Below are 12,485 nucleotides of genomic sequence, written 5' to 3' on the forward strand. Positions count from 1 at the left end.
ATTTTAATTTGTGCTCTAAAGCCATGGAAATTGCAAGTTAAGTGCCAGATTGTTCCTAGACTCAATCAATTAATCAGCACACGAGGTGCCTGCACAGGTGCAGAACACATTCCTTATGACCACAACAGATCACGATCCAGATCTGTATGTGCAGAAACAGGAAGTCACTGATTTATTATTATTTCTTGTTTACAGTCAGACAGGTGTTATTGACTGGTTTGTTTTATCCAGACATCAAGTCCTTCCCAAGGACCTAGGATGGCTGAATTTTATTATCAATGTTGTTGCTGTTATTATTATAGATATCATCGCAGAATATAGGCTGTTCCCAGTAAAATTGCTTTTTGTAATTGGCTGGTGGTGATTTCTGTGGCCCCTATGGCGTTGAGGTGCTCTTCAAGGTCTTTTGGAATTGCACCTAGGGTGCCAGTTACCACTGGGATTATTTGGGTCTTTTTCTGCCACAGCCTTTCAATTTCAATTTGTAGATCCTTGTATTTTGTGTTTTTTTCTATTATTATTTCTTGTTTACACAGTCAGACAGGTATTATTGACTGGTTTGTTTTATTCAGACATCGAGTTGTTGTTGTTATTATTATTATTATTATTATTATTTATTATTATTATTATTATTATTAATTCGATTTCTATACTGCCCTTCCAAAAATGGCTCAGGGCAGTTTACACAGAGAAATAACAAACAAATAAGATGGATCCCTGTTCCCAAAGGGCTCACATTCTAAAAAGAAACATAAGATAGACACCAGCAACAGTCACTGGAAGTACTGTGCTGTGGGTGGATAGGGCCAGTTATTCTCCCCCTGCTAAATAAAGAGAATCACCATGGTATAAGGTGCCTCTTTGCCCAGTTAGCAGGATTTGTCTAGGGATGTGCAAATCAATTTTGGCACAAAATGATTTGTACCCAAATCTAGCTGATTAGGGCAATTTGGAGAAAGAACAAATCACCCCTGTGGTCCATTGGCTATATTAGGGTCCAAATCTAATCATGCCAGATTCGATTCGAGATCTGGATTCCTCCTATTAATTCCCCCAGATTCCCAGCTTTCACTTAAAAAATAAAGCTAAACTCTAGCCCTTGTAGAAGTGGAGTTATAGAGCAAAATGTGATGGGTCACTATTTTTCAAGTGTTTAGATTCTTTGGTGTGTAATAACTTTTCCTCAATGAAAACTGTCATTGAGTGCATTGAGTTGACAGTTTCCTCAAGTGCAAACTGTCAACTGCCAAGTCCCAACTACACCCCCCTCCAACCCGTAAGGCAGTGGGGTACTACTCAGTTTTATGTTCTAGGAATATTTTCAAGTGTTTAGACTCACTGGTGTCTAATAACCTTTCCTCATAATGAATCTCTATGAGGATTCATTACACACCAAAGAGTCTAAACACCTCAAAAAATTCCTAAAATATAAACTGAGTACCCAGTGGCTTGTGGGTTAGTTGGCACATGGGATGCCACTAATTCCCCACCCCCACCCGCAAAGCAGTGGGCTCAAAATGAACAGAAGAAATGAAGGTGTGTAATGAAGATACCAAAGAATCTAAACACTTCAATATTCCTAAAAAATAAACTGAGTACCGTACTGCCTTTCAGGTGTGTGTGTGTGTGTGTGTGTGTGTGTGTGTGTGTGTGTGTGTAATTGGCACATGGCAGTTGACAGTTGGCACTGTTCAATGACAGTCAAAATGAACAGAAGAAATGAAGGTGTGCAATGCATCCTCATAGGGATTCATTATGAAGAAAAGTTATTATACACCAAATAATCCAAACACCTGAAAAATAGTGAATGCACATTTTGCTCCATATCTCCACTTCTACAAGTGCTAGAGCTTAGTTTTTTAAAAAAAAAATTAAAGCTGGGGATCCATGTTAGGATTAGCATAGGGCAACTTTGAATCCCCATTATTTCTTATGGCAGAAATATACAAAATCAGTAAAAATTAAAAAAAAATCTTTTAAAACCAACCAAGTGCCCCAGGGCCTTGAAATGTGGGTGGTAGGTGGAAACCATGGGGATCTACCCATCACCCAAATTTGGTGCCCTTAGGACCTTTATAAGTGGTCTGAATTGATCCAAATCCAAATTGAATCAAATCTAAATCAAATTGGGGTGATTTGGGGGGACAGATTCAGACACAAAACAAATCAGGGGTGATTAGATTTGGGCACAAATTGAATTTTAAAAATCAATTTGTGCACTTCCCTAGGTCTGTCCCTCCCAAGTCTGGCTTCAGAATCTTCAGTGGGTAGAATTGATGATAAGCACCTTTACTTGATTTTACCGTTATTATAAGGACTTCAGAGGCTAATAACTCAGGAAATACTAGATTGATCCTTTCTAAAACACGGATTATGTTCTAGTATATGCCTGAATTTTTAAATTAAAAATTAAAAAATATATATAAGATCTGTTATCTGATGGTAAAAAAGCACAGCAAACACGTAAAAGCTCTCTTTTTAGGAGTTGATACTTAAATTCTGTCTCTCAGCTACTTTTCAATCGATCTGCATCAGATTTGGAGGGGTGGTGTCTCTTATTATCTAGTTGATATCTGCATAGGTCAGGCAGATTTGACAGACAGTTTTGATTTTATGAGCAATAGACTGTTCAGGACTTCTAATGGTAGAAAGCTGAAACAACTCCTCATCTTAACTGTACTGACAGACACTACTATGCCGGTATAATATATTCCCAGACCAGAAAATTATCTTGGGGTTTATGGTGCTATTTCTTAAAACTACAGTTCAGGAATTATTAAACCATCTTAATCTATAGATTTTTTTGAAACTCATACTTACAAAGTAGGAACTCAGAAGTATCGACAACGTAACAATAAAAGCAGCCATTATTATATCAGGTGGAATCTCTGAACCACTGCGTCCTGTGATAGGAATTAACATTTCAAATATAACCCAATTGAGGTATATTAAATAGAGGTATGGAAAAAACATTCCCAGGAGGTAAGTTGTAACAAATGTCACTGTAGCACCTGCAAGACATAGAAGGGGATGGGGGATGGGGAGAGAAGAAGCCTGTAGTATAGAACTTGATATCACCTTTTCTCATTTACTACAACACAGATAACTGCTGACATAGTTACAAAATGTACAATATTTAAGCAAGGAGCCTTCTTGTAAATTTTTAATATATGTTAAACAAATAGTAGATAGAACATATTTTCTGGTAGTGTGAATTGTTGGAGTGCTGTCAGCATATATTTGCAATTTTTAAGCAACTCTGCTGTTCAAGACTATAGAGCAGTGCCTGCAACAAAGAGGGAGGGAACAACCGGGCAAATGTGCAAAACATGCTTCTTTAGAGTTGAGCTAGCTAGAGGAGGTAAACATTAACCTTGTCGAAGGCGAGAATGGGGGTGGTATTTTGAGCTGGTATATTCTGACCAGTACAATGATTGATGGCTATGCCAGGCAAGATCTAGCAATGGCAGGTGGGACTCTATCAAAGGGCTCTGTAAAGAATGGGGGGGGGGAGGAATTAACCTGGCATGTTTTCAGCAGCGTATGTTGGTAGCAGAGTGTAGTCTTTTGAAGCCTGGGAATTCTAAAGAGAAGTCTAAGATAATTACAGTCAAAGAACAACCAAAAGACTTTAGCTTGGATCCAAAGAAGCTTGAGCAGAGCTCTGCTTGCATAACGGCGCTTTCCATAAGAACAGCTTGCTAGATCAGGCCCAAGGCCTATCTAGTCCAGCATCTTGTTTCACATGGTGGCCCACCAGATGCCTCTGAGAAGCCCACTTCTCAATAGCCATCCTGAAGGATCAGGGGAACCACATATAGGAACCGTGAGGATCAGGGAACCCTCACATGGGAACACTCTCTCATGGATGTTTCACAGGGGACTGCAGTGCAGAGAGGGGAAATCAGTGCAAGTTAGGTGGGTCACCTCTCCTCTTGTATACATCACTATTGGATCCAAGTCTTTGTATGTATGTATGTATGAATGTCCAAAATGCTTACATACTTATTGTAACCCTTATGAGAACCCTGTAAAGTAGATCAGATTATGTATTTTTACCTTTTTCTTTGAATTCCTTATAAGTCATTAATCTTGTGAGTAGAGGAAATGCTACCCATATTGCACTGACAAATGCAGATGAAAGTCCTAGGTATGTAAGTAAAGCCAATGTAACTGACCAAAAAAGCACTGGCACATCAAAGAAGATCTCTGCAAGGAACTGCTGGTTTGTATTCTGAGGGGAAAAGAGAAACACAACACCAACATAAAGCTCCTTTCACTTATTTTAAGCGATTTCAAGTATCTTCAAAGATAATATTATAGCCATTTTCTTGTGATACAGTAAATTAAAGTAGGAAAAAACCCAGAAGAACTATTGGGAGATTTTAAAATCAAATCAGATCAAATCTTTATTGTTATGGTCAATGACCAGCTACATTTAGTAAATACAACAGCAATAGTAGCAGTAATACAGTGAGGGAAATAAGTATTTGATCCCCTGCTGATTTTGTCCGTTTGCCCTCTGACACAGAAATGACCAGGCTATAATTGGAATGGTAGGTTTATTGTAGCTGTGAGAGACAGAATAACAACAAACAAACCCTCAAAAGCCCACTGCCCAAAAGTCTGCGATAGATTTGCATTGTAGTGAGGGAAATAAGTATTCGATCCCCTATCAACCAGCAAGATTTCAGGCTCCCAGGTGTCTTTTCACTATATGCAGGTAACGAGCTGAGATGAGGAACACCCTCTGTAAGGGAGTGCTCCTAATCCCAGCTTGTTACAGTACCTGTATAAAAGACACCTGTCCATAGAAGCAAGCAATCACTCAGCTTCCAAACTCACCACCATGCCCAAGACCAAAGAGCTGTCAAAGGATGTCAGGGACAAGGTTGTAGACCTGCACAAGGCTGGACTGGGCTACAAGACTATCGCCAAGCAGCTTGGTGAGAAGGTGACTACAGTTGGCACGATAACTCGCAAATGGAAGAAACACAAAATAACTGTCAATCTCCCTTGGTCTGGGGCTCCATGCAAGATCTCACCTCGTGGAGTTGCAATGATCATGAGAACGGTGACAAAGCAGCCCAGAACTACACGGGGGGAACTTGTCAATGATCTCAGGGCAGCTGGAACCATAGTCACCAAGAAAACAATTGGTAACACACTACGCTGTGAAGGACTGAAATCTTGCAGTGCCCGCAAGGTCCCCCTGCTCAAGGCAGCACATGTACAGGCCCGTCTGCAGTTTGCCAATGCACATCTGAATGATCCAGAGAAGAACTGGGCAAAAGTGTTGTGGTCAGATGAGACCAAAATCGAGCTCTTTGGCATCAACTCGCCGTTTGTGGAGGAGGAGGAATGCTGCCTATGAGCCCAAGAACACCATCCCCACCGTCAAACATGGAGGTGGACACATTATGCTTTGGGGGTGTTTTTCTGCTAAGGGGACAGGACACCTTCACTGCATCGAAGGGACGATGGACGGGACCATGTTCCGTCAGATCTTGGGTGAGCACCTCCTTCCCTCAGCCAGGGCATTGAGAATGGGTCGTGGATGGGTATTCCAGCATGACAATGACCCAAAACACACAGCCAAGGCAACAAAGGAGTGGCTCAAGAAGAAGCACATGAAGGTCCTGGAGTGGCCCAGCCAGTCTCCAGACCTTAATCCCATAGAAAATCTGTGGAGGGAGCTGAAGGTTCGGGTTGCCAAACATCAGCCTCGAAACCTTTCTGACTTGGAGAGGACCTGCAAAGAGGAGTGGGACAACATCCCTCCTGGGTTGTGTGCAAACCTGGTGGCCAACTACAAGAAACGTCTGACCTCTGTGATTGCCAACAAGGGTTTTGCCACCAAGTACTAAGACATCTTTTGTGAAGGGATCGAATACTTATTTCCCTCACTACAATGCAAATCCATCGCTGACTTTTGGGCACTGGGCTTTTGAGGGTTTGTTTGTTGTTATTCTGTCTCTCACAGCTACAATAAACCTACCATTCCAATTATAGCCTGGTCATTTCTGTGTCAGAGGGCAAACGGACAAAATCAGCAGGGGATCAAATACTTATTTCCCTCACTGTAACAGCAGAGCAAAAATTGTGCATACAAACATATAATACAACTCTAATGTTTATAATTGAAAATCAAATTAGCCAGGATGTAATTGGCTACAGTTATTAGTACATAGTTTATGAATTTTGTAAGCTGCTGCACAGAATTTAGCAAAATTACTTGTGATATCATTATTATTATTACATAGGGTCCTTGACCTCTAGTTTGTTTTTTTGATTTCTAGACCCAAAGCCTCAGCAATTTCTGTTATTTGAATATGATACACCTTCAATTCCTCAGTAGGAGATATGGATGCTGTAGGTTGTACACTCTCCTCTGGTGAGGGATACGAAGGGTGTTCAGTACCACCAGACTCATCCTCAGTCTGAGGAGGAACCATAGTCATCCTCTGATAAGGGCCTGCAGTGCATAGTTTGCACAGTTTTTGCAGAAGTCACTGAGGCCACAGAGGCAAATGTAACTGTCACAGTAGAACATGTCTATGTAGAAGCAGACACAAGCACTGGCACCAAAGTTGACTGTGATAAGACTAATACTGCAGTTGGTGTTTCAGCAGTAGTTGCTCATGACATCTGGTAAGTTGGTCTGAGTCATGGAAGAGGTACAGGCCATTGAAGCTGGTCCTTTAAAAAAAAAAGAGAGGCTCTGTGCTGTGATCTCTTGATCCATAGATTTACTATGCATCTCTCTCATTCTTTCCATATAGGAAATCTGCTGTTCTTTCCACAAACAGTATTTCTCATAGTCGCATGGGAGTCCTGGGGATGTTGTGCAGCGGTACTCCCTACTACCTTCCCAACTCCTAGATGGCATATGACCATGTTAGCAGTCATACTTCACTGGTGACTTCCAATGGCTGGAACATTTACAAAGAGGCGTAGCTTGGGAGTACGCTATCTCTGAATTGCCTTCTCGAATCTCACTTCTAACCTGGTTCTAGGATTGTAAAACCTAGCAGGAGACATAGGGGGTGCCTTGGGACTGCCACAACCTCCTCCTCCTCCAAATCCAGTTCCTCATCCAATCCCTGACTGAGAAAGCCTTTAAATGTGGAGGTTGATGGTATGCTCACTGTTGAATCAAGGAGCGACATCAGGGATCTCGATGACAATGGTTGCATAGTGCTCTCTAGCCCTTGTTCTTCATCAGTGATCTTGAGACAGATGATCAACCTCGAAGGAGTCATCGGTTCTCAGTGTCAAGGGTGCTCTCCCTCGACATCAAAGCAGACTGTCGAGGCATTCCCACTGCAGACATTGAAGGTGACTGGCAAGGCACTGCCTACTGGCTCTTCAACACTGGAGATGTATGATCTACCTTTGTTGTTGACTGCAGGGCTGCATTCTGCATCCATGTCGACTTTGGTGTCGATGTAGGGTCTTTCTGTGTTGATGTCAAAGCCAGAACACTTGGGGTCTATAGATCAGGAGGCGATAAAGTGCCTGTGTTCGATCTCGAGGGTGAGTTGGTGCTCCTATCCCTGTGTCATTTTGCAGAAGGAGAGGCAAGTGACTCTTCTTCTGGAGCCTTGCACTTCTTATGTTTTTGATTATGTGTTGACAAAGACGATCCTTTAGGCACGTCTGTCAGGCGCTTAAAGACATGGCCAGTCTTCAGAAGTGCCACTCAATGCTGCCACTACAGTCCCCAACATTGATGGAGATAGAGGCATCGGCATTGGTAGTCGAAGCACGTTTTCATAGAGTACCACACGAAACCCGAGAGCTCTATTTTTCAGAGTTTGGTGAGAAAACAACATGCAGATCCTACAGGTTGTCATATTATGCTTCTCACCCAGGCACAAAAGGCATGAATCGTGGCGGACCATTGAGAGTAATTTGCCGTCACACTTAGCGCACTTTTAAAAAGTCTTTTTAACATCCATTTGTGGTGTAAGCCTGCACCCAATCCAAAATAACTGAAGTCAAGATACAGTCTGTAGTCAAAGCCAAACATACAATTATGATCCATTTTTCTTTTATTAACAGAACCTGACCAATAACTGAGGAGCCTAACCTGCACAAGCTGTATGCTATGGCTGTCAGAAAGGAACTGAAGAAATGGTCAGTGGCCAAAATAAATGGTTACACCGAGTGCGAGGGGCGGAATGTGAGCACCATGAGGTTGGAAATTCCACCCGTGAGGTCCTGTGCAGCTAAGAACCCAGGCTTATTAATGGCAATGGATCACGCTACAGATCTTCAGTTCTTCCTGGATACTTAATTAAGAAAGATGTTAATTTATATTGTATATTCCAATAGGAGCAATATAAGAGAACATGACCCACTGTTTCAACCTCCAAACTTTCGCATGGGCATGTTTGATTCACATACAGAATGTTCTGATACCTACCATCCGAAACATCAGAGGGAAGGACATCAAAACATGCCTTTGTGAAGGCTCTCCTCAATTTTGGTTTTGTTAAATTGTAGAGATAGTTAGTTGGTTTGAGAGCTGTTCTAGTAATGCCCAGTCTTACAAACCTAGGGAACAAACTTAAATCTTTTTGGCGGTTTACATCATAAATACGTTGTCTTAATAAGGATTTCGCACCTTCATACCCTAGAGCGACCAGATATTCCATAGAGGAGCCATACAGCCTAAGTTCTTCAATGGAATATGCCTATCAATAAGACATATATTGATGTTCGAACTGACCCAGCTCGGTTTGGGCACTGCAGAACCGGCTCAAATCAGCTCGTAGTTCTACTGGTAAAGGGGAATCTGGTGAGGGGCACCAGTAAAGGGGCAGGGGCTTTCCTAAGCCTAGAGGGAGCAGGAGGAGGGAAATAATTTTGTACTTACTGTGCAAGCCATGGCTGTGGCTGCGGGGGAGGGGTATGGGCATTGGCGGCTCCCCACCCCCCGCCCACAGACCTCCCTCAGAGTAGTCCAGGCTGTTGGTGGCCTGATTCAGGCCTTCTTCAGCCCAGTTCAGGCCACAAATTGCATGGTCATGCAAATGGCTTCTGCACATGCACAGAGATCACTAAAATAGTTGAGTGCACAGAGGCCTGAACCACCAACCTGGGCTGCTGTGGGGGAGGCCAGTGAGAGTGGTAGGGGGAACTGCCTCTGCCCCCACTTCTCGCTGCAGCCACAGCTTGCACTGTAAGTACAATATTACTCCCTTCCTGCCCCCTCTACTTTTGGGGAAGTTCCTGCCCCTGACCCGTTACTGGCAAAGCAGACTCTTCATCAGATTCCCCTTTACCAGTAGAGCTCTGAGCCGGCTCAGTTTGAACCGGGCCCATTTTAAACCTGGACCAGCCAATGCGATGCGGTTTGATCCCAAACCTGTTGAACCAGGCTGGCTCAATGTCAAGCCCAGCTCAAAACAAGCTAGCTCACATAGCTCTACTGCATATTGGTGTCAGAGATTCCAATAATAAAATGACTAATAAAAATAATTTATTTCCACTTAAAGCTTTGAATTTCTTTCAGTATTATTATTATTATTTTACATTTTATATCCCGCTCTTCCTCCAAGGAGCCCAGAGTAAGTACTACATACTTAAGTTCCTCCTCACAACAACCCTGTGAAGTAGGTTAGGCTGAGAGAGAAGTGACTGGCCAGAGTCACCCAGCTAGTATCATGGCTGAATGGGGATTTGAACTTGGGTCTCCCCGGTCCTAGTCCAGCACTCTAACCATATAACATTTAAACCACTTATTTGTTATTTATTTATTTCTTCATTCATCACATTTATATACCGCCCAAACTTTCGTCACTGGGCAGTTAACATAAAACAATTAAAACACATATAAAAAGTTAAAACTTTAAGTGTTTTTAGTGATCCCTCCTCCCCCCATCAAATATTTCAGTTCAACTACTGGGAAACTGAGATACAGCATGGAAAATTAACATGGCATTTGGGGGGCTTGATGCAAATGAGGGGAAAGTGCATGAGAAAATTTTCCAATTCGAAAATTGGCAGAAAAAGCACATCTCTCTTTATTGTCATTCATAATGCTATTATGGACATTGTATTGCACAATATTTATTATTATGATTGTAAGCTTTAACTGAAAGTTGGTAGATTATTCTTCTTCAACAATTAAACCATACTTGCAACTTACTCCCCCACTTGAGAGTGAAAGATGTCCAAAGCACAAAAATTACCTGCCGATAGGGATGTACAAAACGGCTCGACGTCAAGCCAGTTCAATGTTAAACCGGTTCAGTTTGACGGTTTGGTGTCAAACCGAACCACCCCCTGTTCGGTCCAACCCTAGACCGAACACCCCCCGACTGTTCACAGGTTTGCGGACCTTTGGGGTTTGTTTGTTTGTTACCTTATCTCCCTCGGGGGAGTTCCTGGAGGCGGTGGTGGGGTCCGCGGAGGTTCCTCCTCCCACCTGCCGGCTCTCCCTATGGCCCCCCCCCCGGCCGCTTCAGCCGGCTCTTCGGCCTCCCCTCGAAGCAGTGGCCATTTTGGAGACTGTGCATCTGCACAATTGGCCTCTGCGTGACCTCCCCAGACCCCCCACTGTCACCTCCAGGAACTCCCCCGAGGGGGATAAGGTTAAAAAAACCTTAGTTTTTTTAAAAAACTGGACTGAGACGGGGGGCGGGGTTCAAGGGGATGCCAGAGCAAACTGGCCCAATCGGGTTCGAGTCCAGTCCAGACTCGAACCGAACCGGTCAGCCGGTTCCATGCACATCCCTACCTGCCAACACACTGCCTGTGTTTCTTCTCATTTCCACCCCACCTATAGCCCAATGGGCAATGTGCCAGCTTAGAGGTTTTAGCCAATTAGGAGTAGGCCGACATCAAATGTATAGGGGGAAAGGGAAAGTTGATCCTTCACTCCTGATGCTGACCAAGAGCAGCACATAAACCAACTTATCTTGCAATCACTGAAATCCAGCTTTTAATGTTAAATCGCTAAAGAAAAACTAAAGTGCTATTTTTACTCATCATATACTTAAACATACAACACTTACTTTATAATAGAATTTCTTGACTAACGTGTGAACAAGTATTAGTTTAGCCAAAGCTGCAGTTCCATACAGAAAACCAGAGACGTGGAAGTGGGTATACCAAGAAAGAGAGCGTCCAATGACCGAAATAAACACTGCTACAAAAAGTATGCCAACTAATGTGGCGAACCAACTAAGGACTGTGAAACCAAATGCAATGGCAAGTTCCTTCAGATAACTAATTGCTGAAAGAGAACGAAAAATACATTACAGTCCAGATTAGTACATTTTTTTTAAAATTACAGTGCTTAAACTAGCTGAAAATTGCAAGACTACAGAATCCAAAATGGCAGCAGCAAATTTAAAATACATGGAATTTTCTCTTATCAAGATTGGGTGTAAATTATACCTCATAGTATATTGCTGAGCGAGTTTAATTCAGATATTTTAAGTTGTGAAGATTTGAGCGGTTTCCACCCTCCTCAATACATGAAAAATAAGTTTATTTGCACATTTTAAAGAGTCAAAAAATACTCTTTACATCCAAATCAAAAGCCACAGTCTAGTAACATCTTTATTAGGACCAACCAAAATGACACAAAATCTTGAGTATCTAGCTTTCAAGTTCTTCACAACTCTTAATCAGGTTGGATGGTAAGAAGAGGAACGGGGAGGAAGAGAAGTTAGACCTAGTGAAATGGCTCCCAAATTTCTGCATTTTATAACAATCTTAAGATGGAGTCAGGAGTTCTGCAGACTCATGCCAATTAGCCTTTCTGGGTGCTAGATCTAGAGATTAAACCAGGTTGCATCAAGAGTTTCTGGGAAGTAGAAGCAATACTGGCTACATGCCTTCTCATGCTTAGGAAATATAAAATCCAACTGAAGAGGAGTGGAGGCAGATAGTGGTGGCCAGCCCTGCTTAAATTAGATTCACCATATGTCTGGCTACACATCCTTGTCCCCTTTACCAAGCCTGGCTGGGCTTACTGGGGCCGGCCTCAGAGCAGGGACAGGGAGGGGGTTGAGCGTCACCCTGTGCCTCCTCTGTCCCAGGCTGCTTGTTCCTTGTGTGTGCCCCTCTCCGGGCCCCCTGACACTTGCCACCAGCCAGCCTATCATCCCTGGCAGGCTTCTTATACACCTCCTCACAGGGTATGCATCGCCCTCCCCCAATTACGGGGGCAACGGCCCTCTTTATTCCCTGTAACTGTCTACCCTTTACAGCTGCTGCCTATGTCTTTCCCCCTCCTCCCTCCTCCCACTAAGACCCCCTCCCTTCAAGAGGCATGCTGCTGATGCAGCGTGCTCCCCCTTCAGCTCTTTCAGGGCTCTGCCCCTCCTCCGCTGGAGCAGAGTCCCTGCCCGTTGGCTGTCTTTCCTCCGCTTCTCCTCGGCTGCCATCCATCCCTGTCTCCTCGGGCCCCCTCACCACTCAGTCCTCGGGGATAAGGACAGCCGGCCTCACCAAACACCATAATTAAA

At 43.2% G+C, this 12,485-nt stretch overlaps 1 protein-coding gene across 6 annotated transcripts in view; it reads right to left on the bottom strand.

Annotated features, from left to right (window-relative positions):
* ERMP1 (endoplasmic reticulum metallopeptidase 1) overlaps nt 1–12,485 on the bottom strand; it is a 68,100-nt gene that overhangs the window by 21,596 nt on the left and 34,019 nt on the right. For all 6 annotated transcript variants that reach the window (XM_053298829.1, XM_053298827.1, XM_053298830.1 and 3 more), the window contains 3 exons: nt 11,025–11,245; nt 4,060–4,234; nt 2,821–3,011 (listed from right to left, as the gene is read on the bottom strand). In XM_053298829.1, the coding sequence (XP_053154804.1) occupies nt 2,821–3,011; nt 4,060–4,234; nt 11,025–11,245 (587 nt within the window). The remainder of the gene's footprint in view (nt 1–2,820; nt 3,012–4,059; nt 4,235–11,024; nt 11,246–12,485) is intronic.

This window comes from Hemicordylus capensis, chromosome 2 (genome assembly GCF_027244095.1).
Source record: "Hemicordylus capensis ecotype Gifberg chromosome 2, rHemCap1.1.pri, whole genome shotgun sequence".
Taxonomy (NCBI): domain Eukaryota; kingdom Metazoa; phylum Chordata; class Lepidosauria; order Squamata; family Cordylidae; genus Hemicordylus; species Hemicordylus capensis.